A 27,660-nucleotide genomic window follows, 5' to 3' on the forward strand; every position below is an offset into this window, starting at 1 on the left:
GAGGAGCTTTTTCCTTTTAAACTCATCTGAAACTTAATAGAGATCCTAAGCTTTTAATTTTTTTTAAGATAAACAGAGGGGATATTTCCACCTTTTATTTAAATTAGAAATTTGGGTAATTTTGAATATATATATATATATATATATATATATATATATATATATAAAACTTTTGAAAAAGAGATGAAGAATACATGTTATAGGTCAGTATTTCATCAAGTTTTGATACATCCCCAAAACTTAATCCTTGGGAGGTCAATATACACCTAGTTCTGAAAGAACTAAACATATAACTTCCTCCCAGCTGGTCTTTGAGCTGTCAGGAAAGCAGAGCCCCACACCTCTCCAGCCATAAACACCATACCAGTATAAAATACAATAGAGTTATAATGGCCAAACATGCATTGAGATAAACCAGCCTAGTGTGAAGCTCCATTTTCAAGCTTTGCCATGTTTCCAGATTAATGCTTTTAAGTTTTAACTATAACAAAATAAAGTTCATATATACATTTTAGCAAAGTTTAGCAAAATGTTTGACCTATGTTTACATGAGGTTACTTCACCCGGTAGGTCACTTGAGAAGCATACAGCTGAGATTTTTCAGGAAATGTAAGAGGTGGTAATGTTCTCATTTTATTCAACAGAATGACTAAGAGAATCTACCAGGAGAATTAACTTTCCTCAGAATTACTGAGTGCCAGAAGAAATAGCTTATCTCCTTCAACATTTCTGTTTTAGAAAAGAAAAAAAGTATTAACTTAAAAAAAATTTCTGTCTTTCCAGCATATCTGTTCATATATAAGCTTCTGGGGGATACAGCAAATTGTCAATGCTACACTACACATAAATGCAGAACAAAAACACATTTGTAGGATTACCAAAAGTAGGATGCAAAACAACCTCGCAGCTTTGCAGTCGGCATTACCAGAGAGAGAGACAGCCGCTACACACTTACAGAGCAACACCGTTTCAAAGGACTGAAACATAGTCTCGGTGTCAAAGAATTCAGCAGGCAGATTTAACAGCCAAATGGGATGTTGAGAACAGAGACCCCTTTCTCTCCCCCAAATACTCCACCATGGCTAACCATTCCTGGTATTATTTCATTACCCACTTTCAGTGTAGTTCATCAAAGCAGGAATTCTGTTTGTTTGTTAAGACACACCTAAGGTTCCCCAGCATTACTGATTCTACTTATATGAACCAGGCTCCGAATAATTTGAACAAACAAATCAAAGTAGCAACGCATCATATCAAGATGAAGAATACCAAACTCTTCCCCCTTTTTCCCCCACCACAAACCTGTCTTGTAACTAGCCCCAAGCCACATCCTTGTCCTCCTCCTCCACAAGCAACTCACTCTGTCCTTCTCCCTTCGCACACTGCATTAGAACCTGTCTGTTAAGACAAAGAAAGGATCATAAAAAGTCCACATTAACAACTAATCCTAACTTTTCTCCAGTACTGTGGAGCAACTGGAAAAGGAGAAAGAGTTGTATATCAGCTTTTCAATCAAGGTCTGTCAATAAAGGGGACCTACAACCATAAAAGCAGTTCCCGGCCCCTCACCAAAGTCCCAAGGAGAAAACTTATGCTGACTCCAGTTGCTCAACTTTTTCATTTGTTTTCCCCTATATTCAGTTCCAGTTTCAAACAGCTGTTTTTTTGCTGGGTAGAAAGGCCTTTAGTTACCACAGTGTGGCTCAAATGTGCAACATCACCTTGCTTTTGCCTCAAAGGCAAGATGCTTCAGTAAGTATGCTTTTGTGCTCAATTTTTATTTAAGTAGTAAAATTAACTAAAATTGGATGGTTTTGCAGTTTCTTGCATTATGTTTTATCATATTTTATAGTGAGTGAGTAATTTCATAACTAATTAAACACTTGAACATCTTCTCTTGATCTGCCATTTTAATGGATTTGTTTATTGAGGACAATATAGGTTATACACATCCGTGCTTTGCTCTCTCTCATGGCAAAAGTTCTCAAAAGCACTCCCCAGTAATCCACAGAATCAGCAAGGGAGCAAAGTCATCCAAATATTTGAGGCAGGTTTCCTAGTAGAAACTACTCCTCAGTGATGTTTCATTTTGATTGACTGTTCTACAAGAGTCATCCCAGCACTTCCCAGATTCAATAACCCTAACTATGCAAGTAATTTTAACCATCTAACTTTATTTCAACCTTTCTCTACAGTTGCGGAGGTCTTGCAGTTTTTGGGAAAAGTGTCTGGGCTTGCAAGAGTACAAAAACTAGGCTGGTCCAGTTAGCTTCTAATTTTGGACTCCCATAGTTCTGCAAAGTGTGGGCTTTAGTCTCATTAAAAAGTACTTTTAAAAATACTTATGATGTACATAACGTCACAAAATGGAGTTCGACATGCAGGAAGCACTCAGTCTAACCTCTCCTAAACAATGTATTGCACTTCAAGTCATCATTTGCAATCCATGCAATTCCTAGACAGAACATACAAAGGACCTGGGCAATTTTATCACTGTCAGACAGTGATAAAACAGTGTTCAACCTATTTCTTCCCTCACAGACTGCTGAATTGTTGTTTTCAATTCAGCTAGAACCAGGACAGTCAATTAGTCCTCATTTGCAAGCACAAAAATTATTCAAATTTTAAATACTCCTCTTACTGCATTTTCACAGTACTTTCTCTGAACCCACCCATTTCTCAACCAACCAAGAATCATTAATTACTGTGAATACCACACCACCCATACTAAATTCAATGCTTAATCCACGTCTTTCTCAAAGGCCAGTAAGGACATATAAATTCAGTTTGCCTTAAGGACTACAGCTCTAACTACACCAAGTGGCTGAACCCAGAGAAAAAAGCCAGGGAGGGATGCGGTGCCTCACCAATATGTCTAAGTACCTGAAGGAAAGGGACACTGCCAGGCTACTTTCAGCAGTGCCCAGTGATAGGACCAGAGCAAAAGGGCTGAAATACAGGATGCTCCCTGTGAACAACAGGGAACACTTTTGTGCCTTGAGGGCAACCAAACACTGGCACGGCACAGGTTCCCCAGTGAGGCGGCAGAGTCTCGACTGGAGATATTCAAAACACATTCAGACAAAGCCGTGGGCAACCTGCTGTACATGGTGCTGCTTGAGCAAGGGGAGACTAGAACACCTCCAGAATTCCCCGCCAGCCTAAGCCAGCCCATGATGAAGTGAACGAAAAAGGCAAGAAAGTCCTTTAACAGAAAAGCTGTTATCAAAAACACCCCACAAACTCCATTAGAGACAATTCTCAAGCTCTAGCATTTCTTCTCCCACAGTAATATGGAGAAAATCAAGAGAATTTTCAATTAAATCAGGTAGGTTAAAAGCCATTGGGATAAAATCCAGAAAGATACACTATTACATCAACAAATAAAATGGTAAACAACAAAACCTGGAGTACAGGTATGAAGTTGAAATGAGTTTTATACTGGCCGTCATTAACAGAGAACTATTAAAAAAAGATTATAGCATCTTTTTCTAAGAGGCAAAGAAGAGATCCTGGGCATTGGTGCTAATCTGGACATCAATAAACAGCAAAGAAACCCAAGAGGTTGAAGATGTTTATCAGAAAGTGTTTACTCAAATGCTAAGGAAAAAACAAACACTTGTATGTACTCAATAACTTAACTTCACCAACCTCATAAGTCTATTCCAATCTTTCTCTGAAAAAAATTTCCGACAGCTACCCCTTGGCACTTAATCCATGTTCAAAACATTCAGAAATTCATTCAGCGGCTAATAAAAGAAAGTGAAGCACAAGACAAGGAAGTGCAGTACTCTTCGCCCTCATCACACTTAGTCACCCAAAGTTAACATCACTAACTTAGGTCTCCCTTATGTCAGTCTCAAAAATGGATCACAAGTCAGTGATCTCCAGAATGTGTGACTGAAAGTTGAAACACAAGCAGACATCTATCCCTTGGGGCACAACCCATCAAATGCATGGACCAGAGTTTCTTGAATACAATATACTATGTACAGCCCAACAGCAGTGCAAGGTTTGGCACCAGGACTCCTTTCAGATTCCTGTTGCTGAAACTGTGTGTAAGACAACATAAGATTTTGAAAATCAAAGAAGAGCAGAGAAAAAAAAAATAAATCGGCAATAGCTTTCAAAGTGGACAAACACAGATAATGAAACAGTACAAAGCCAAGCACTGAGGACAAAATAGCCATGATTCAGTTAACATTTAAAAACAGGAAGCAAAAATGTTTCTGAAGCCATATGCTTCATTCCATATTACTATATATCCATCACCTCAAACCACTAAACAATACAAATGGAGTAGAAACAAATAGTGTGTTTTCCTTCCTTAAAAGTAATCTCAATATGGTCTCTAAAGTATCATCCTACTTCCAGAAACACTAATTTAGTATTAAGAAACACAAATGAAATGTTCTAGACTAAACCAATGCCAGATGCAATAAAACTGCACAAAGACTTCCTCTCTCTATAGCTAACCATTAAAAATATTCAGGAACATGGTCATAACTAGTGAATTCAAATTCCTACAATTCCTACAACTTCAACCACAGGGTGGCCTAAAAGACTGAGGTAAGCATTCTTCCCCCCACACTGAAACAGTTTTAAAAAGTACAATGATTCAAATCTGGAGGTTAACAAAGTATTTGTGTTTTCTTCAATTAATTGTAGATTCACATACTGAATGATTCTGCAAGACCAATTCCATTGAACCTGCATCTCCTACAGCAATAAACTGTATTTCCTGTATGATATAGCAGAAAAACAAAACCATAGAGTTCACAATCAGAGTATTACTTCAGGCAAATCTTAAATCTCAAGAAAGATCAAAGCTCTCTCAACATGGGAAACATTTCATTGTTTTTAATGCAAAATGCTACACTCAGCCAGATTAAGGAGTCCTCCAAGCTCACCTGCTGGAAGACTGATTTAAGAAGCCTGGGGAGAGAGCGGGGAAAAAAAGCCTGACAATTTTACTTTCAAAAGAAGCCACAATATTGTGCAGGTTCCACAAAGAAAGCTGGACAAAAAGAAATAGAATTTCAACAGTAGTGAGAATAGAAACAACTCCATCCAAGGGAGCTGCACTAAGTTGTTCACATAACCTATTTTACAGGTTTTACAATGTAAAGAAAACATAAGTAAAACAATAGGCTCAGAAAAATATTTATGATGTAGTAAAAGCAGGCTGAGCAAGCCATGAGATCTTAGGCATCAGACCATACCACCTTTAAACTGCCTGTCTTTAGTCGCTGTTTACTCCTTGAGGGACTGAGAAGTAATGGGGAGAGAAAGGCTGAGGGTACCACGCCTGTGGAAGGAACAGCCTTGCAGGAGCCCTAGGCGGATGGGGAGTTCCAACAGACTCCCAGTGCAGATGGCCAAAATCAAAGAGTTTGGACTTTCATGTTAGAGCAAAACAGACAAACCCTTTGTACAGTTTTTGTAAAATATAAACCTGAAGTAATTGCAAAGGAGGCATTTCACAACCTTTCATCCCAGCTCTCACTTTAATGAATGTAACCTGTTTAGGGAAGTTATATGAAAAACAGTGCAAGTCCAAACTAGGTCTTCTCTGAAATGCACAGAGGACCCAGTGGGCTACAAGTAAACAGACTGTTTGAGAAATACACCTAAAATTCACCAAAAGCTCTACCAGAAAAACATTGCAGTGCACATCAATTGCATTTCCTCAAGCACCTTCCATTCAATAATTCTGAAGTCTACAAATACAACACGATTTCTCTAATCTGTATTTTACAAAGGGGACAAGTCACTTGGCTTCTCCTTCAGCAAGCTCACACGAGGCTGTTGCAAAGCACTGAACTCAGGCATTCCGAGTCCTGCCCCTGTGCTTCAACCAAATAAGAAACAAAGATAAATAAAAAGATTCGTAACAGGTCTGAAATTTTACTCCTAGTCTTTCATGAAGCTCCTATTCTAAGTACCGGTACTAAATGTGACTGAAACAGCATGTAAGCATTACTACTAATAGTAAGACTCTCACTGATGATTATTAATAGAGCATTAACAGTACATGACACATACACCTTTTAAGCACTGCTCACCAGTATGTTACTCTGCTATGACCAATATCAAGAGGACAACACCAGCAACAAACAAAGTGTACCAAAAATGGCATTTTACAAGGAAATAATCACCTAAAATAAAAGTTCACGAAAGAAATATAAAGCATCAACAATCTACTTCTAGGTTCTAGAACTGAACAGACAAGACTATTTTGTTGGTTTTCCCCCAAGCCTCCTTAGATTTTAGTGGTGAGTCTGCAGCTTCCCTGTCCCCTCAAACGATCAAACCCTTCTCTACGTCATGGCACCAGGAGCTTCATGGAGGATGAGCCAAAACAACTGAAACAGTCTGAAGTTCAGAAATGCCATGTTTTTTTTAGTATGGACAGTTCTCAAAATCAACACACTGATAAAACTTCAAATTGAACAAAGTAGAACAGAGCTTGTCCAATTCCCACTACTGCCCACCTCCAAGATTACCAAGATTATTGAGGTCATAAAAACAGAAGTCAGCTCATTTCCAGGAGTCACAAAACATCATTAATTCTGCAAAGTGATTTAGCCTTGCTTGCTTTCAACTTACCCAGTGTAAGGTTAAAAATAAATTCTTTAAACAAGTTAAGTCAAACCACTGCAGCGAGATTGGGTCCAGGTATAAAAACTGAGTCAGCCAGGTAGGAATCCAGATTCCATTGGAGAATGTGATACAACCAAGGGAATTGCTAAAAGGGCCTGGTAAATATTAAAGAAGCAAAAGCCAGGAGGCTGAGTCGCTGCCATTTTTTGTGAAGGGCTCTGTTTCAATGGCAAGCACTGCTCCCCCTCCCTTCCCTTCCCTTACATCCAGCTCCAATTTCTCTACTTGGAAAAAAACAGTTGCTCTCAGGCAAGGTCAGCCCCTCCACTCCCCTTCCACAGCTTTCCTTCACACAGCCCCATAGCAAACCCCGAGTTTCTGTTCCACGAAACATCCTGCTCCTCCGAACACAACCAGGGGTGCTCTGCACATCCACACTCCTGGTGCTAGCACGCTCACAAGAGAGAAGCGTCAAACCAGTCCACCCTGCTCCCAGGTGGCACCCAACAGCACTGCAGACATTCCAGCACAAGCTTTTAAACCTATTCCACATCAGAGAGTTCAGACCCTTGTCATTAGACCCAAACATGCACCAGGTCCTTTCTGCATCCAGCTTCTTGCACAGGAATGCCTACCAGTTCACTTCCCTGCTGCAATTTTCTTCAGCAACAGGAGAAAACGCAGAAGAGCGTTCTGTTGTTTTTAAAAGCGACGTAAGTGAGCCCTGCCGTGGCACCCAATTCCAAGCAACCAAACACAGCCGATGGCAAGGAAGGACTAAACTGGAGAAGGTTCATAGAGGGAATGGTTCATTCATTGTCACGTCCTCAAGTAACCCACTGTAGCTGCTGAGATGTTATTGTCTCTAGGGGTGACCCCCACCACCAGCGAGGGAATGCCCCGAAAGGGGATGAGCAAGACAACATGGAAGCAAAGCCCTGCAAAAGTCATAGATCGATACTTCATCATCCACTTGTTCACTTCTCGAGCTGCCACCTCCCCTCAGCCTGACTCCTGCCGCCAGCCCCACTCCTCCAGCTGGTCCCGCTTTCCTCACATGCCCCCGAGCCAGAGGCACCAACCCGCCAGAGGGAAACCCTCGCTGCAGGAGACCAGCACCTCCCAGATGAGATGAGAACCCCTCCTCGAAGGCGGACGCGGTGCAGGACCCCCTCCCGCGGATGTCAGGGGGTGCAGTCAGAACCCCCCTCTCCCGGGTCAAGCGGGCACCCCTCTCCAGCCAGGTGGGCGCTGCCCGCACCCGCGGCCCTGCTGAGCGGGAGAGGAGGGGGGCGGAGGGGGCGGGGGGGGTCGGCGATCTAGGCCAGGGCGAAGCTTCCCCGGGGCGGCCGCCACGGAAAGTAGGGCAAAGCCGTGTCCCCCCGTCCAACCCGCTGGCGGTCCGGGCGGACACCGACCGACCCGCGGACCGAGGGACCGCCGGGCGGACAAAGCGGGGCCGGGCCCGCGGGGCCTCGGGGGCGGCTGAGGGGGGGGAGCGGCCGCGCGCGGGGACCGTTGGCCGGGACGGGGGCGGGTGAGGGGGGCCCCGCGCGCCCCCCGCGCGCGCGGTACCTGCCCGGTGCGCTCACAAAGCGGCGGCGGCGGCGCCCGCGACCGTCACGTGACCTCCCCCTTCCTCCTCCTCCTCCACGCGCGCGCGGGGTCGTTTTCACTCCCCACGTGACGTGACGTGACGTGACGCCACGCAACGCGACGCGCTCGCGCGCAGCCCCGCCCCGCGCCCCTCACGCACCGCCCGCGCGCGCCCATCCACCGGCGCCTTCCTTCCGCCTCTGCCTCCCGCCCCCTCCCGGTGACCACGTGTGCAGCGCGCGCGGGGGAAACCCCGCCCCTTCCTTTCGCCTTCACGTGACCGGGTCCCCGCCTCTCCCTCGGCGCGCGCCGGGCTGGAGGAAGGGGCGGGGCAGCAGCGGAGCCCCTCCCCGGGGGCGCGTGAGGGAACCCCCGGGGGGCGGGCTGAGGGATCCCCTGAGGGACCCCAGTAAAGGACACCGAGAGGGGCCCTCGGGAGGGGCCGCGGGAATTAACCCACGAGTTCCTGAGGAACCCCTCAAGAGACCCCGTGAGAGCCCATGCGAGGATTCCATGAGGAACTCTCTCAGGGACCGCATGAGGGACCCTGTGAGGGACACCGTGTGAGGGACCCCCTGAGAAGCCCCTCTGAGGGATACCATGACGGGGCCCAGTGAGGGACCCGGGTCGCTTAGGAACAGGGCATTTTGGAACCAGTTCTGCACTTCCATCAATTTAAACATTTCCTTCTTTTGAGAGGATGGACACAAATGGAGAACTCCAGGACAAAAGATAGCCGCACTATGGGAGGAGAAAGTCAAGTAAAGTACGGTGGGGATTAATGGAGAATAGGGAGGGGATGGCACAGCAGAATTGTGTCAGAGAACTTGGTGCAGCTTCTGCCAGTCTAAACAATGACAGGACAGATGGCAAGAAAGGATAGTCAATAAAACTTGACTCCTGGGTTTGGGTTGTGAGTCAGGAGGGGCAAAAAACCAAACCACAAACAAAAATGTTTCTTCCATTTAGGCTTTTTCTTGCTGTGTATTTTTTCCATTGTGTACAGCACCTCTGGTTGCCGAAAATGCAATGGGTCCTTACCTTTTGGGCATCATTGCAAGGCCTGACATATTAAAGCCAGGCTTACTTACCCTGTGTGGAAGCTGGTCTCTGCTTGGTGCAGAGCAGGCAGGGCTGGTGAAGGTGATGTTCAGATTGTTCAGCCCTTGTTGCCACCAGTGATGATGTCCCATGGTCCTTGACCTTTGCTGTGGTCTGATATCATTTACTGCTCATCCTCTATTCCTTAAGCCCATATTCTCCATGAAAGTAGAAAGGGCATGAAATCTGATTTTACCCTAAACAGTATCTAAAAATTAATTTGTGTTTTTCATGTTTCTGCCTTCTCCGCATGAAGTAGACAGATTTAGCGAGTCTGCATCCTTGACACTTACTGCATAGATGGGCAGGAGCTACAACAGATCCTACTGCTGAGGAGCTGCAAGATCTTCCTGTTCTTGTTTTTTCTTAGTAAGATAGAGGGTCTATTGAACTAAATTGAAATTCAGACCAAACAGTGCACAGGTATTGTTGATTTTTTTCATGCAGCTGTTGATATTCTGTTTTATTACTATAGCAGAGGGACAATTAATTACAGCTGTAAACAAAGTTTCACAAGCTTTGTGACAAACATGTCTGCAGCTCCATAATCTCTGTGGATTTAATCAGTATTGTTAGCATTTTTCCATCATGGCTTGGCAATCCTTTGATAATCAAGATGGAAATTTGGTGTGCAGCAGAAAACAACAAAGGCTAAGAGCTCTTGGGATGCTGTAGTGCCAGCTGGAAAGTGTCTCTGAAAATCACACAGAATTCAGCCCAAGAGCATTTGGAATGGGAGAAAACTGAGCAGGGATACCAGGATCAAAGTGTTGTAGACTCTTTCTGCTGTACATGGAGTAAATATAAATGAGAAAATGGGATACTGTACTGAGAAAGCTTCCAGAGGAGAGGTAAAGGAATAATGTGGTGGAGGCTTGGGAACAAAGACCTTCAGTCCAAATATTGATCAGGAGGAATTTCTTCACTGAAAGGTAGTGAAGCATTTGGATGGACTGCCCAGGGAGGTGGTAGGAGTGTTCAAGAAATGACTGGACATGTTACTCAGTGCTCTGTTCTAATTGCCAAGTTGCTGATCAGTCACAGGACTCACTTTCAGGTGTCATTTCCAACCTAAAAGATCCTGTGATTCAGTACATCAGACTTGGAGAGAAGACCCTGCAATAAACACTGTCAAGGTTTGACCAGTCCTGGCAGGCAAATTCTGCCTACTGCCTGTGCCAGGATTCTTATATGCTGTTACAAGGATTTGCAACCTCTTCAGTTTTCCAGCCAGTAAATAACAGTCTGGTGCAGGTGCAAATCCAGATAGGCTATTTGAGCTTACTGCAGGATTGTTTTTCTCAGTCACTTTCTGCAGATTTCTGAAATAGGCTGCAGTTCACATACCACAGGCTGGACACCACTGTTCTGGTGCTTTGGCATTCTCCTTCCCTATCATATTTGTGACTGGGGAAAACTGCTTGTATTAAGAATATCTCCCTGTTGCTAGTTCAGGAGTCTGTTCTACTTCTATGCTGCAATAAAGCCATCTCTTCTTGACAAGCTCAGGCAGTACTATCTTCCCTGTTGCTAATGCTGTCTTCCACTTTCCACACTACCAACCCTTCCCTCTCAGGCTCATTGGACAATTGGTTTCACTGAACTGAAGTTCGGAGCAGTTTTTTGCTATTTATTCTGAAGTTTTTATTTTCTTTGTGCCCTGTTGTCTTGTTTTTTTTCTTTTTTTACATCACTTGGTCTAATAAAATATTACTCTTCGCTGCAAACTGGTCTCACAGCCCTGACCCCAATGACACCTCTTCAACAGCACTACCCTTTTCCAAAATACATTGCACTAGCCTCAGAAAATCAACATAATCCAGGTACACAAGCTCTGCAAGGGAGAGGCTCAGTATAAAGACACCAGTCTTGACTTTGAGCTTTAAGTTTGCAGGGAACCTGTGTAGAAGCCCAGAAGATAATGGGGCTAATCTCAAACACTGATAGACAGGTGGCTGCAGAGCCAGCCAAGGATTGTTGGTACTAACAGCCAGGGATTGTTAGCAATAACACACCGGGAGAATGAACAGAATGTGGCTGGAGAAGGGGCCACCGGGAGGTAGAGCAGTGTTCTTCTGGGACAAACATCCTTATCCTGGCTCCTGGAGATTAGCACAACACAGCACAGGTGTAGGAATGAGGTCAAGAAGCAGGCATGTAGGAGGATATGGAGACCACCAAATACCCTGAAGCCTCCAACCCATTTCCACAGTAACTAAATTACACAGAAAGGGAGAAACTTGTCTCCAGGGAGGGAAACTTATCTACAAAAAGGTACCCTCACAAAACCCTGCGTGTGCACCCCAGGACCCTGAACACTCCATAATCTGCATCAGCAATGGAGCCAGGACTGCTGATCTCTCTCTCTCTTTCCCTTGTTTTCTCCTCCTCTTTAATACAGCTTGCTCTCTTTCTCTGTTCCCTTTGAGCTCCCTCCTTTATTTTAACCCCACTGCCTTGTGCTTATAGGATGTCAGAGACTAACATAACAGTTTCCATGCAGAGTGTGTAATCTACCAATAGAACTTCATAAGATTTCGTAGACCCTCTGACTTTTGCTGTTTCTTTTGTCCATGAGCATTTGCAAATTTTAGGTGCTACTTCTCCTGAAGAGTGGGATGCCACAATATGGAATTCTCCCTAGGTATAATGGAACAATTGAAAATTTTGGTGGCAAAGTGTTCTCTCACTGTTACAAGGATGTTATAACAAGAGATCTTACCTTTGGGCATACCTGGGATTGCTGCTGCATTTAGATGTGGGGTGAAGCTTGTGGGGATGCTGCCAAGAAATGGGATCTAACATGTTAGATTGTGTTGATATGCCTGCACAAGCAGAGCTTCCACAACAATTGTACTTGAAAGAGTTGCCATTTACATTATGGAAGCAAGCTGTTCTCCTAGAGATACCATTAATGATGGTGAAGGCAGGAAGGATAATGATGTCATTGTGTCCAGCCTTCATAAATCCCAGGCCATTCAATTCCTAACATCCATGGCCTGCATTAGTCCATCATCCTTGGAATTTGTGTTGGGCTGCTTGATCATTCTTTAGAGACAGTGTGTCCCTGGAGACGACCCTTTTCTCCAGGTGGTCCCTGCAGACCTTGGTCCATGTTTTCTGTGTAGTTTGACGGTATGAAAAAGGTGATACATTTTCATGTGACCAGAATCTGAAAGTGTTCTGCATGATCACCTTAACCCTACTGTTATATTCCATTCTTTCAACCTTTTCCAGAAAACATTTTATCTGAATCTATATTTATTTCCAGATTATCAAGACAGTTCCACATGTCTGAGGCTGATACTCATCCTGCAGAGCTCTACTTAAACACGTAAGAAGGATGCTAGTGGGGTTACCTGTCTAGTGCATGCCCTTCTAATGGTGAGTGCTGAGTTTGTTCTGTCATGTTCCTTGATTTCATTCTCTGATGTGCCTACCCACTGTTACCTCTACCAGGCAACTGTTTCTAAGAATTAAACAGGCTATTGTTAACAGACTTGTTTTCCATACAACACTGTTGTTTGACATTAGCTGTGTATCTAGCCTTGAATTATCTATTTAGTCCTTTATCAGTTTTCCATTATTTTGTCTGTGACATCAGAAAAAGTAGTCTACAGATGCTTGGTCACTGCTCTAACAATGTCATGCTTCCTACCTCTTAAAACTCCCCAAGATTAAATTATCTCCAAGAAGACAGAAGTTTCCTTGGCCAGCTCTTAAATAACTTGGTGGGGCAGAGTTGCAGTAGATGATCCATGAAGGTCTTTTAAACATCCTTTTAAACATTTTAAACACTTTTAAACAGTGTTGCACACTGCCTCTTGCAGCACTTACAGACCATGTGTCTTTATCAGTTGGATTTTAACAAGCCTAGTGGAATCCCAGCCCTCCCTTACTCCAGGTAATACAAAGGTTCCTGTAATGAATGGTAACAAACTAATAGTATTGTAAAGTGGAAGCTGGATGTGCACTATTTGCTGTTTTTTTCCCAAACTTCATCTTAGGATAAATTACAGGCATTTTTATCCTGTGATTTTAGGAGAATGTTTTGAATAGTGTGTCCAAGGATATTTGCCAACTCTGGTTAAATGTCAGCCATCTGTTTTCAGTTTTAAAAGGGCTGTTTGTAGATGCAGTAACTGGCAATGGCAAGAACAAAGCAGTGAGCTTGGGAGACCCCAGGGAACTGCAGGCTGGTGAGTCTCCACCCAGCCCTGCAGAGATGTTAATACTGAAAGCCTCAAACATTGAGGAGACAAGAAGGTGACTGGCACTAGTTTTCAGTATGGATTTACACTGGGGAAGTCATGTCAGGCTGACCTGGTCACCCTCTGTGATGAGATGACTGCCTTGATAAATGAAGGGAGAGGAGAGGGATGTTGTTCAGTTTGAGCAAAGCTTTCCTTGGTGTTTGCTAAAAGAATCTCATGGACAAACTGATGGACTACAGACTGGGTTTGTGGACACTGAAGTTGCACTGAGAACTGCAGAGCTGCTGGGTTCAAGGGGTTGTGATCACTGGCACAAAGTCCAGCTTGAGTCTAGTCACTGGTGTTGTGACCTAGGTCCTGGGACCAATATGCATTCAAGCTCCAGATGTTTCCCTTCTCTTTAAGCAGCAAGTTGAGCAGCCCAGAGCACAGGACTAAAAGCTTTCCGCAAAATCAAATAAACACCAAGTCCAACAGCAACAGCCTACAAGGTAACAGGGATTTTTTGGAGTCAAAGCATATTTATACTGGTAAAAAGCTAAAGTTGGCTTCCTGCAATTAATAGGAAAAATGCTCCTATAAATACACATGGCAAGTCTCTGCATCCCAAGACTCTTAGAATTTATTTCCAGGAAGGAAAAAAATCTCCACGAAGTGGTTTTACCAAGTGGCAAGATCATTAATTGTTATAACTTAATAGTGTTCCACTGGCATCCTCACTGGCTGGCTGCAGTGTGGTGTCCAGCAGCCCTCAGCAGCAGTACACAGGCTGCCACCATAGCACATGAGGAAGTGAATCTTATTATTTTAGTACTGACCAACCTTTCCTCACACTTTTGGCTCCAAGACCTTTCCTGGGGCTCAGACACAAGGAGAAATTAGCCAGAATTTCTTCCTAGGTCAATACTTGCCTAGAACACTGCAGTTATTGGGGTGGAATTTTGCAGCAACAGTGTCAGTCTGTCTCCCCCAAGACAACCTTTAGTCACATTTTTTCCAGTTGTCTAGAATCTGTAAAATTTCTGTTGTAACTGAGTCTGTGTGTTTCACACTCAACATGCATCAGGCACTGCAGTGGGTTTGTAGAAGTGAGGAAACCCCCAGGACAGGAAAACTTTTGACAACACAGAGGAAGAAAACCCACAGACACTAATTACAGGGGTTACAGATCTTTTTGCTGACACTTCAGCATCTGTGGAACATGACCCTCACTATGTTTGTGTCTTTGGCACATATAGTACAAGCAAGGTCTAGCTGACCCTTCGATCACAGCTCTGCAGTTGCGGCCTGTAGCTTCTCTCTCACCTCTGCCAGTTCATGGTACAGCTCAGTGAAGAGGAAAGAGTAAGAACCTCTGTGCAGGGCAGAGCAGCTGATCCATACCTCCCAAAAGCCATGTTGGCCACATGGTCCCTTGAGCCTTTTTAGGGGGCGGAAGCCCTCCTGACATCTTTTCTTTCAGAGGAGGCTTGAGAGGGACTGAGGAAGCTGGGAGACAAAGCACAGAGATTCTTGTTTTCTAATACACTATGAATTTTCTCACTTTCAATGTCTCCAAAATTGGCCACCTCTTGACCAAAAAACATTTCAAGCGCTATGTCCTGGCATCTCTTTATTTCTTGGACCATTTACTGGACCTTGAAAGCACCATGCAATTGAAAAACTATCCTGATCTTTCATTCAGAAACAGACAGGATGAGTACAGCAATGGCTAGGAAGAACTAATAAAATAGTGTGAAACTATTCTAAGTCCTATCCTGGTTTGGCTTCCTCCTTGAGCAACAGCAGTGTCAACCAGCTGGCAAGAGCTGAGGCCCCAAGTCACAGAGATCAGAAACAAAATACACTCAAGAAGGGAAGTGATGACAGCCAAGGAAACCTGCAGCAGCTGGGCTGAAGCTGGAGGCAGGCAGCAGATTGAGTGTTGAAAGGGGTAATGTCGACTGCCACATGTTTGTAGCATACAGTGAAGGCACAGTTGATAACACCACAGACCAGCTGCAGACTCCAGGCCAAGGAGTGCAGTGGGTCTCATTTTGGTTCCACAGACAGGAATGACAATGTCCATACATGCACATGCCAGACATGGCCAGTGAGAAAGCACCGAGGGAACCCAGACCTTTTAGCAGAAGTGAAGACTGACTGTGAAACAGATTAAAATCTCTTCCCCCAAAAATGGTGAGCTGCCTTACTTTGGGAAACAAACTGATTCATCTGCACTGTGAATAGGAGAACAAGGGGACCTGCAAGACAGGCGATGGGACAAAAGAGATTAATGCTAAAATTAGCTGCTTGGGGACAATTTAGACTTTTTATTGCTGAGATTTAAGCCGGACATGCATTTAAGAGGAGTTCAATTAATACGAACAGCTTTGGAATTTGTGAGCTCATCTATGGTCCTCTAAGTCAGCTAACAGGCCCCACACCATCTGACTGCTGTACTCAATGGAGCATCTGAGGCTGGTGGGGAGTTAGTAACCCCGGTTGCTAAAGCCCTTCCTAACCCATCATTTTCTGTGTGTCTCCAGGGCCAGGGGCTTTGGCTTTCCTTTGCATCTCTCAAACAATTTAATTAGAAGGCTCAGTAGAATGACTATGTTAGTGTTCCTATATCTTTTTAAAGTCTGCCCTTCCAGCATTCACAAATATCAGTAATACCTACTATGGGGAGCAGAGACGATGCAGCCAGAGACATGGTCTCCCACTTAGCTTAAAAACCTTAACTTACAAAGCTTGAGCTTGTCCATGATCATGGAAACTAGCCTCTCAGGATGAGGCCAAGGGTGCAGACAGGCAGGCAGAAGCGGATTTTAGGCACAAAATTTTAACCTCCAGCATAAAACTTAGACGTCTCAGACATTCTTCTTCTGAAAAAATAACTTTACTAGGTATAGACAGTGAAATACAACAGCTGTGTAAAGGCCTCACTCTCCTGTGCAATGAAAATATGTGGAAACGCTACAGATGCAGTTTTGGGATGCAAGATCACCCTAAAACCTGTAGTCCTTTACCTGACTGCCCAGCTACATTTATCTGTGCTGTTCAACACTTCTAAGAGGTAGGTCCTTCTTAGAAAAATAAAGTGGTTGAAAGAAAACTCTTGCCTCAGAGCAAATGAGGTATCAAATGATGAGAACAGGAAGGAGATGCTTTGAAGTTGTAAGTCCCAACTCTGCCAATAGATAAATCTCCTGTGGAAGTAATGAGTACTGCTACAGCTATACAGAGAACCAGGACTAATGTTTAGGCCATGAAAAACCAAAAAAAAGCTGAGATTCTGCTCTCGGGTTATCAATCCACTCACTGGTGGAGGAAAAAGAACAGTTCACTTTGTTTTCACTAAATCAGTCATGTCCACACAGAGGCTGGACTGCTGTGGTAAGAAACCCAAGCCCACTTGCTTTTAAACTGCCGTGGATTTACTTGCAATGGGGTATTAGCAAATAAGGGAAAATATCAGCCACACCAACACACTATACAAATACATTTTATTTAGAGATACCCATAGTAAGATGCACAAATACTTTTTTGTTCACCAATTTTCAGATCACACAACTTCAAGTAGTGGAAAAAAACCGCAGTTAATTACAAGTATCTTATGTAACAGGGCAGTAATAAAAGATTCATTTGTCAGACTACAGCATGGTTAACGATACTCAGATGAGAATGTACAGGTCTAGGTATTTAAAAAGTGCATGGGGCATTGCCACATACACTAACATGCTTCTTCAAAGAGCAACATCTTTCTGGCATGTGAACACAGTAACCCGGTTAATGCAAGAGGGAAAATAGGCTCATAATTTGATCTGGAAATATATCTACTAGAAGTTTTCCTCCAAACAGCAAATTATTTGTGACTGACACATGGAAACCAATCTATAAAAATCACTGTTACATTGTCCATGTAGTCAAGCAACACACACATGACCTAAAATTTAAAATTATCAGTTCCAGTCTATGCCTTCACAGCTTTTACATAGTCTTCTTCAAAAGAGTCCAGAATACTTAATTGCATTTAATCATGCTGGGGGAAGAGCTGTAATCTGAGCTCCACACTTTTGCATCCAGAATGAGTTTTTCCACAAGAGAAATCTCAATCTTCAAATTTAAAAAAAAAACAAACATGTTCCACCTGCAAGGACATCAACTGGCTCACGTATTGCTTGGTTTATTTTTAAATTCCCATGTAAATGGAAGGTAGGAAGCTGCACTGGTCTGAGAGAACAGCTGCATTGGTTTGAAGTTACATTTAAAACACATGGAACCTGGACTCTTATCTCCAGGGTCTCTCTCAAACCAAGGAAATGCATTAGGTTCCACTACTCAATGCAGTCCCTGTTTTGTTTTTAAATAGGGATAGTGTTGAACAGTGCTTGGGAAAGACCAGCAAGGACTGTTGTGTGGGTGATTACATATAAGAGCAAGAAACACATTTAATCAGTCTTCAGATAATCTTCCATTGCAAGTAAGAGAGCAACAGAGACTGCCTTTGCATTATAGTTGGGAGGCACATTTTGCACTGATGGACAGAAAATCTCAGTTTACCATGCTACTTTCTTAAGCCAGCAACTGGCACAAAATACCACCTAACTTTCTGTTAAAGCAATTATTTTAAAAGAAACAAAAATCCCCCTCAATTACTGCTTTTATATTTAAAATTCATAAGCTGCTCCCTCACCTAAGCTACTCAGAGATACCTTTCTACTTGTGTATACGCAGCTGTTTCTTCCTTGTTTGTCTAAGAGCTCCTCGTTTCTGTGCACCTTGACTGTAGACAAGTAATTCTGATGCCTCAGGACGGGCCCCTGTACTGTTTAGGAGTTGAGAAAGTCAATATGGTTTTGTACATTTGCAGTGAACCCCAGAACAAAAATAAGAAAAACAAAAGCCACAGAATTGCAATAACCAGGAGTACAGGAATAAATTCCATGGAACAGGAGTGACTTTGGAGCAAACCTTTTTGGACTGAAAGGGATATGGCAGTCCAAGAAGATACCAAGAGCTGAGTAAAAAGAATAAGGACACTCTGAGTAAGATCCTAGTTCAGCAAACCACTGCCTAAGCCAGCACAAGTGTTGTAGGGCTCTAACAGGTGCCCCCAGGCTTTGCAGAACTTGGTACCTGAACTAGTACCCCTGAAAGAACTTGCTCAAGTCCCAAGCAGCAGTGTGACATGATGTGAGTGAGGCTGGGACAAGAGACTGAGACTGGAGACAGCAATTTGAACAAGAGGGGCAAAGCCCACCGGAAGTTACTTAACCAGCTCTTTCTGTAACAGCTCCACTATCACACCTGCAATGTGAGAGAAGCCTAGAGCAACCAGCTGAAGCTGTAAATCATAACTGGCCTGTTACATCCCTGCACTGTCAACAGCCAGCCAAGTGGAGGATAATGCAGACAAGGCCCTTTCACTCCATCATCCCTGCACAGAGCAGGTGGAGAGGGTTGGTGGCAGCTGTGAAGCACATTAATCATAGTCACTCATGAAAACAGAGACAAGTGCACTGGTAACCTTGAATGTTTGAGGGGAAGACTAAGTGACCACTGGGGAAACTGGTTTTTCTGCATGCCATCTTCACATCTCATCTGAAGGAGGATTACCACTAGTTTTGAAAGCTCTGGGAGCAACTAATTTGCAGTGATCTAAGGCATGATGGCACAAACCCTTAAAGCCTACCCTTCAAACATTCCATTGCCAGCTCACCCCTTTGTCATTCTTGCTGGACAAAGTACATCAGAATAACTCTTCTCTTTTGAGCACAGGGTTATTGTTTTGCTCATACCCCTACTCTTATAATTCCACCCCCCAAAAAAATAAATCTCTGGAGGAAGCCTTTATATGGGATCAAGTCAGCAGCTCACCCTCCTGGTATTGCCCTGAATGAAACCTTTCATCAAGACATTGAGTAGCAGTTGAAGATGCCAGTTCTCTGGCTAAACCACTCCAGATCAGTTTGATAAACAAACTGAAGTGAAGGATGAAGGCACAGTGCACCTCCACTTCCTGATCTGCTGATACCCTCCGAACAATATGGGTGCAAGAGGTTTTCAGCTTCTGCAGACTATGCAGGGGTGGAGTCTCCACTTGCAAGACAGGCATCCAGCCACAGAAGTTTACAGTAAAAGCACAGAGTGATCTTGCCACCCTGGGCTACAGGTTTTCTTTTATTATGACTGGATAATTTTCAGAGTAGGCAGACAGCTTTGAACTCATCACTACAGGTGAACTAGGAAGAAATGAGAGAAGAGGAAAATGCTAAAGGTAGAAAAGTAAGTTAAATCCATTTGCTCTACTCAGAAAAGTGACTGTCTTGAAAACAGCACCTCACTGAATTTAAAGGAACTCTGAAATTACCATGAAGCAAAAAAAACTCCACAGTAAGTCTGCACTGTGGTACAGAGAGAACAGATACTGTTAGCATGGAAATCACACAGACCTTAGAGCTCCATGACCATGTATTAATGTCAATACACTGATGACTAATCGTGCTGATTCTAAATACAAAGGTAACCTCATGGATCAACAGAGTGCAATACTGTAATTCAGTTAATTATGCATAGACATGTCCATGGAAGGCCACAGCAAGTGAAGATACATATGCTCCTCTTTCCATGCTCCTATGAGACATAAAGTATCAATTGTACTGTATTTTCTAAATTCATAAGAGTCAGAAACTCAGGCCAAATACCAGATGTCAGTTTGAGGTTTGTAAACAAATAAACCTTTAGAAAACTAAGCCAAATGTAATGTCTTTGTGTTGATAAAAACAACAACAAAAAACACCTTTTCAGAGAGGAGAAACAATTTGCAAGGTAACAGAACACTGAGTCCCATGTGTAGACAGGCTGGTTTCACATACTATCTGCAATTTTGCAGTGTTCCATTTGCAAGTTGCATCAATAACTTGGAACAGGTTTATCTTACACTTTAAAAATGTGCACTGTAATATTTGAAGAGAGCTGTTACTACTTTGCTTGACAGCTTCTGTGACAGTTCAGGATTCAGTGCTGTTTCTGATACAGCTCATGACAGAAACAAGCTGAGAAAGCCTCTGTTAGATGAGTGGATTTGGAGTAGTTGTTAACAAACATCAGACCCTGGATTCAGAACAGAAGCCATCAAGTATCAGGAAGTCCTGATTTTTTTTTCCTCAAGGCTTTGGATCTTATTTAAAATGTTTGGGGAAAAAAGCATTAAAAACAGTTCACTGTAGAACATCCTACTTTCAGGCAACAAGTTATGATCACTGCACATATTAAAACACCTTGTGTATTTTGTGCATCTTATGCACCATAGGCAGTGGGAAAGATCCAGCATTTATCTACACATGAACATAAAAGCAAGGACTGACAGATGTCACTGGCAAGACTGATACCAAGACCAACCAGCGCATTGATTTGTCTACAGCACAACCTAACACAAATGGAACAAGTCACAAATAACAGTACAAACCTGTTGCAATTTCAACACATACATCTTAGAAAAAGACAATGCATGTACCCAGCCCTAAGACAGTGACAAGTTTGATAACTTTATAAAGATCAAGGTACCAGAAGAGGAAGGCACATTAACCTCTGGTTGGTCCGTTTTGGTGCTATTTGGATGAGTCATAGTGATTTATACCCTGAGACTGTGGGAGGCCTTGAAAATGAAAAGAGACCAGGTGAATGGGCAAATAAAAAGTATCAGTTTAATGTGATTGTAAGATTCAGCACCTGAATTTTCCCTTTTAGTAAGGGAATCTGGAAAAACAGTTCTTAAGAAAACACTGTATTGACTCTTAAATCTTTTGTCCTGAAGGCAAAAGAATTAATTCAAAACAATCTTGGACTGAAGACATTGCAGTATGTTGCAAGGGGTTTTTTATACACCCTCTCAGTTTCAGTACAGCAACCACAATTTGTATACAATCAAGTGTTGGCAGTTTTTTGGGTATAGAAACAGTCAAGACAGTCCACATTTTCCCAACTCTGCCAACTCCATTTTAAATCTGTGTGCACTTTCTTAGACCATACTGCTCCCAGCAGGGTGTTAGTGGGAAAGGCTGTTAGAAAATGGGAAGATTCCTTTTTGCAAGAGCATTCTTTTAATTAGCCAAGTACCACACGGTTTTCATTAAAAAACCCAACATCACAAGCAAAAAGATACTTCCTAATTTTATCCTTGAAAAATAACACACAGTTATTGTAATAAAAACAGAGTTATTAAAATAAAAACAGAGATGCTAAAATAACACAGGAATGTCAGGGATATATACTTAATCTCTCAAAGATGTTTCTGATTAGGCATTTACATATCCCCTTTAGTTTTTAAATTCTTCAGGAGTCCCGAGAGCCATACCAAACACTGTTTGCCTTTTATGTTTTTCTGGTGTTCCTTGCCCATCCTCACCACAAAAAGTGCTCATGCACAAAGGAGAGCACCTCACACAAGATGTGGCTGTGTTCTCTCTTCCACTCTCCCTTGTCCTTGGGTGTCTGCTTGAGTATTTCAAGTAAGTTACTGAGGGCACCATAACACTCAGAAATGCATTTTCAGTTGAGGTCATACCTTGGGCTCAGACTGTGGGGTGGCCAGCAGGGCATACAGGGATTTTCAATTGGCTAAAAAATTTGTGCCTGGTAGCTCAAGAGTTCCTGGCTCAGCATGGGCTGGCCAGAGGATCAACTCCACCAGCATAATACACAGCTCTGCAACAGACTTCCTTAGGAACAAGCTATACCCCAGTCCAGTAATTCAGTCATAGCAGCAATTGCAAAAGTAGCTATGTAAAAACATATCAGACACCTTGGAAAAGTGCATTTATTGAAAATAAGGGTAACAGACCACTAAAAACAGACCTCTCACCTGGTTGCTGAAAGATGCTGCTGCTTTCCCACATGCAGTAACTGACAGCCTACCTGCCCTTGGTTTCTTGCAAACTAAGCAAACAAGTGACCTCGTGAAGGGTCTAGGCAAGCCTGCTTTGTTTCACATGCCTGCATCAGGTGAGGGCACAGCAGTTCAAAAGGCCTGTAAATGCCTCTCAGCTGAGTGGCACAAATTAAGACAGCAAAGCACCACTCGACATAGCTAGATCATAAATTTAATCTGCTAATTTTTCAGATGCAAGCTATAGACAAAGCAAGTGCTCAGGTGAAGGAACAGGATGAAATTCTAGAAGAGAATGATCCCCAAGTATCTTAATCCTTAAGATACAAAAAGCTGCCAAAGACCTAAAATGGAGGCAGCAAATATAAACCCCTTAATGCAATTCAGGAGTTTCTCTCATGAAGACAGTCACAAGAGTCACCCACAATATGAGTATAACTTTTGTGAACAGACTAAGTCCAACAAGATCACTGGGCACTCTTGCAATGTTCTTAAAAATGCATCTGTGAGGAGAATGAACATTTGAGACTAGGAACATGAACCTACTATCAACTCTTCTTTGGTAATTTACTCACCTCAAACTAACCCCAGCAGCACTGATGAGGGAATCAAACAAATGGACTCACTTCTTTACTGCAATCCCAGAAAGCACCAGAGGAGAGCACTAGCAATTCTCCCTAGAAGTCTTGACTGTACAAGGGAGAAACCTGGAGGAGTTACAGGAATAAGGTGTTTAGTGAAGAGGGTGAGCATAACCCTTGTTACTGTGCTCAAGCCAACATGCAAAATAGCTTCTGATTCCTCAGTAATATCCCATGACACACCATCCAGCTGTTACTGAGGAGTTGCTAATCAGTATTTACAAGCTAGGTATTAAGAAATCCACTACTGAGTCACTAGTTTGATTACCTATCATGAATACCGAAAATGTAATACCCAAAAATATCTACATTAATATGGTAGTCTCCTAAACTTACTGGTAGCACACATGACTGAGAACTCAATAGCAACCACTCTGAAGGCATGTTATGCTAAAAGTTCTCTCCTTCAAGAGAGATAAACCAGAGTATGTTGCCCATGTGGAACACACTGCTATTATGTAATCATTTCAGTCCAACATGTACAAGGGCTACTGCCCCGTTCAACAGTCTGAGCCAGCCTTTAACTTATACCTAGTTAAACTAAAGCAAATTGAAGGTCTTGAGCACAGGCTGACAAAATGCCAGGAAGCCTGTTCCTGCTCAGTAGAGGTCACCTCTGCAAGGACAATATTGCTACAGCAAAGACTGGTGTGATTTGGGTTGGAGGAGGCAACCTCAAACAAAGCATTCAGCAGGAAAGACCAAGGGAGGGAAATCGTGAAGAAACAGTAGAAAAGATAAGATGGTCTGATTATATGCATGTCATTAGCTCTCAGCAGTGCACAGCAAGCTATTCCAGAAGCTACTGAAGTGCAGTCACCAGATTGACTCCATAGAAGGGATATATCTGGCTTTTGAACAGTAAGGTACTCAACTTGCCTCTCTGCAGAGCCTGGAAGCTCCTTGTTCTGCAGCCATTCCTGCACTTGGATGGGAAACCCACTCACTTCTAACCATGATTAGCAGATACCTAACCCAACAGGGCAACAAAAATCAAAGTAAAAAAAATTCAGTTTTTCTCCTATTACTTATGTTTGGGCAATTGGCATGTCATCATCATCTTTCTATGCCTCCGTTTCTAACAGTGATTGGAACAAAAGTTTTGTATGACAAACCACAGAAATATTTTGAAACTTAATACCTATATTGCTGTAAGCATTTAAAACCACTGAAACTAGCTAAAAATTAAGTTATCTCTAGTCCAAATTGTTTATGTGCTTGCAGCACTATCTGGTTTGGTTCCTAGTTTTTTTGTGGGGATTTCTATACAGAACAAGGATGGCTCCCTTACTGTGAGAAGATATTTTTGCAAGAAAGCACCCTGAAAACAGAATACACAAAAGCATGTGAGACTTGAGACATTTTACATCTTTTTCCAGATTAATCTGAGAATTGTGCAGAGCCTTCTATGAAGAAAAAAAAGGAGAAAAGTGCACTCACATTACCAGGATTTAGGAACACATATTGAGGTACTTGTGGAGATCAGTCAGTAGGGAGGGGCAATTTCCAGTGGTGCCTCTTCAGTAACCTAGAGACTGCAGAAAAATCAGCCTTTTTGTTTAAAGGCCACACACGTACTATTTTTCCTCCTATCATGGCCTAAAATATGCTTCAATTAATAGATCAACACCAGGGCTAGAATTTCCAGACAAGGAGTCCCCCTTTAGCACTGCTGATACTAAATGCCCAGATATTACCTGTTGCTTCAGCAGAACTGGAGGACACTCAGGTAGACTCAAGTATCTAGCTTCTTTAAAAAAACAAAGCAAAAAACTTCAAACCAAACCAAATTTAAAAAACAAACAAACCAAAGCAGAACATATTTCTTGTGACAGAATTATCTTACCCAGTAGCCGTAAGGACACAAATCCTGCCATTCTTCTCCAAGATTTGTTTTTCTTCATATATTTCCACTTTTCTAAGCCCCTAAAATAACCAAAGCAGCTACCTCATGGTATATAATTTTACCTTTTCAGAAAAAAGCCTGTCTAGCCACACACACAGTACCTTGAACTGATGCAGTTTATGCAACCAGGACACAATGGTATTATCAAACACTGGAAGATCTGCTTGTGAAGCACCTGTATTAATGCTCAGTGCTAATTGTACCTCTGGGACAGGTGCACACCTGGGAGAGAGTTCTATTGCCAAGATTTCCACCCCAATGAGAGGGACTTGCCCACTCCTTGTAGGATTTCTATCCAGGTCTCCATACCAGCTGGAACTTAAGCCTTTTGCTGACTGCTTGGGGTTACTGATGAAGATACTAGTTTGAAGAGGAGAGAGACTGTAAAGATAAATGCAGATTAGCTCTGGGTTGTGGCCAGTAACTGTAGTGGTAGCTATGATCTCTCACAGAGATGGGAGAACAGAGCATGTCCCAGCCTTGTCTTTTCTCTCAGTTTGATCAACTGCTCATGTGGTGTGGAGAGCCTGGTTCAAGTATGGCTTAAAGAAAGAGGCCATGAAGGTAGACAGCTGATGGGAAAGTAAAAGGCAGCTGTAAAGCAGCAGTTTGCAGGCTTGATTTTGTAAATAACTAGGTTGTCAGGCACCTTTTCTATAAACAGCAGGATTCTCAGACAGTCTTCTCATAACAGTCCTTGGCTGCTCTGGGAACAGATATGAAGGTTTTGAGAACAGATATGAAGGTTTTGAGAACTTTTCATATCACAGTGAGAACATAATTTTGGTTTCAATAACAACCACAGGTATTGTAAACAAAAGGAGGGGTTAGAGTTTTCTCTGTAACCTATCGTGAGCTCGGATTTTGCAATATGCATGAAGTTAATTAACACTATTATAAAAAGTGGCTGATTTCATCAATAAATCAGAGTCGATGCTGATCAACAACAAAGATGGGTCGTCTCCCTTCGCTTTCAACAATGTGGCACCAAAGCTGTGAGGCACAGGCACACTTTGCTCCACCAATGTCAGGGGAAAGGCATTAATTCCAGCAGAGGGCAGAGGCATCACTAACAAGCTGAGAGTCTGGTGCCTGCCAAAAGGAGGAGCACCTTGGAGTCTTACATTTTAGCTGAGTATTGGTAAGACCATCACCCTGGGAGGCACACACTTCGCAGCTGGACCTGATGGGCACTGGATCTGTTCTCCCCTCCCAGTGCCAGATGAAGTTGGAGGGAGTCTGAACACAGAAGGCAGCAGGGGATTCTGGAAAAGCCTGAGCCTCTCCTAAGCATATGCTAGCGCAAAGTGAGGGAACACCAAGATACCCTCCCTATGCAGAAAGCTGCTCACTTGTATTAGTAAAGTCTGAGATGCACTCTTTAATCTGGGTGAAAAAAATACTTTATTTATTCCATTGGCTTCTTTGAGCAGATGGCCAACCAGAACAGCAAAAAGGGGAAAAATTTCCACAACCTGGGATAAAAAAGGTCCAAGGTTTTAGGCAGTTTACGAAGAGATTTTAAGCTACCCTAACAAGCATACTTAGAAACCATTTCTCATCTGGAGAACAGATAGATTTAGTTAATTTGAATATCTAGCCTCCATTTCCTCTCAGCATCTCTGCAGCCCTCAATGTAATGTCACCCTGCAGAACAGCCTATACAAACTCCAGTTGTGCAAGCTGATACCTGGGATGGGCAGTGAAGAAACAGACCAATTTTTGCTCCTAGCACTGCTGAAAACTACTATTCAAACACAAATGCATTTTTAAGAACTCCTGCATTTCAGATCTGATGGTCAATACCCCTAAGGAATCCATCCCTGGGCTCCAGGGATGGATTAAAATCCCTCTATGTAAAAACAGTGTCATTAGACTTGTACTTTTAAAAAATATGATCAGCCCAGGCCAGGGCCAGGCTCTCCAGATAAAGTAGTAGCTTATCTCTTATAAATATTTTTAATAGTTTTTAATTACAAGTAGTCCTCACTCCAGGTAATGTAACTGACACAAAGTACCTGCACACATGCAGCCCCAAGACTTTCACAGAAAGCTCAGGAGCAACCACTCTGTAAGAAAGAAATCCTACCTCACAGCAAAGTAGAGGAGGGGACACATGGCCAAGCCAGCCTAAATGAAGGGAAGAGTCATTTGGAGTAAATACAATAAAAAAGGACTTCAAAACCCCTCCATATAAAGGATAAAGGAGGTTAAAGCAAAAAAACTAGTTCAAAAAGATGTACAAAACTGTTGGAGACCAACAGAAAACTCTGCCAAAAAAATAACTTGTGTTTAGATCAGGAATCAATGGCATCACACAATTTTGTTGTTTAAAAAATGAAAAGAAAAGTGAAAATCTGTGTAAAGATCAGCATCAGAATGAAGAGTTATCATTAGCTCCAGAGACCAGCATAATTCCCATGAAGTCCTGATGGAAGAGGGCCTCCTGCCACAAACAGTTTCGTTCCAGACGAGTCGTAGCAGTGGGTGTAAACAGCATTGGGGAAGTAATTTATGTCAGAAAAGTAATTCCTCCAGGTTTCATCATGGTTCTGTTAAGGCAAAGTTTAGATCATTATTGTTGCCAAACAAACCCAAAACCCTGTTTCACAAAAGCATTTGGTAGCTTACAGAGCCTAAAAGGGTATTTTCTCTTAACAGTCCTGAAGCTTTAGAGAAGTCAACTAAAAGATACCTGAGTTGTCCTGAACCTTTTTCTAAGGCATT

General features: G+C 42.7%; 2 protein-coding genes across 14 annotated transcripts in view; both read right to left on the reverse strand.

Moving 5' to 3' along the window:
* LOC134432322 (ubiquitin-associated protein 2-like) overlaps window positions 1-8,426 on the reverse strand; it is a 227,664-nt gene extending 219,238 nt beyond the window's left edge. For 10 of the 13 annotated variants that reach the window (XM_063180916.1, XM_063180907.1, XM_063180905.1 and 7 more), the window contains exon 1: window positions 8,179-8,278. The gene's annotated coding sequence lies outside the window, so the exon portion shown is untranslated. Of the gene's footprint in view, window positions 1-8,178; window positions 8,279-8,359 lie in introns of those variants that run through there. The other 3 variants (XM_063180906.1, XM_063180917.1, XM_063180918.1) reach the window with 2 other exon arrangements.
* Window positions 8,427-16,985: 8,559 nt separating this feature from the next.
* DCAF12 (DDB1 and CUL4 associated factor 12) overlaps window positions 16,986-27,660 on the reverse strand; it is a 32,858-nt gene continuing 22,183 nt past the window's right edge. Inside the window, exon 9 of the mRNA XM_063180898.1 lies at window positions 16,986-27,485. Coding sequence (XP_063036968.1) covers window positions 27,327-27,485 — 159 coding nt within the window. The 3' untranslated portion in view covers window positions 16,986-27,326. The remainder of the gene's footprint in view (window positions 27,486-27,660) is intronic.

This window comes from Melospiza melodia, chromosome Z, assembly GCF_035770615.1.
Source record: "Melospiza melodia melodia isolate bMelMel2 chromosome Z, bMelMel2.pri, whole genome shotgun sequence".
NCBI lineage: Eukaryota > Metazoa > Chordata > Aves > Passeriformes > Passerellidae > Melospiza > Melospiza melodia.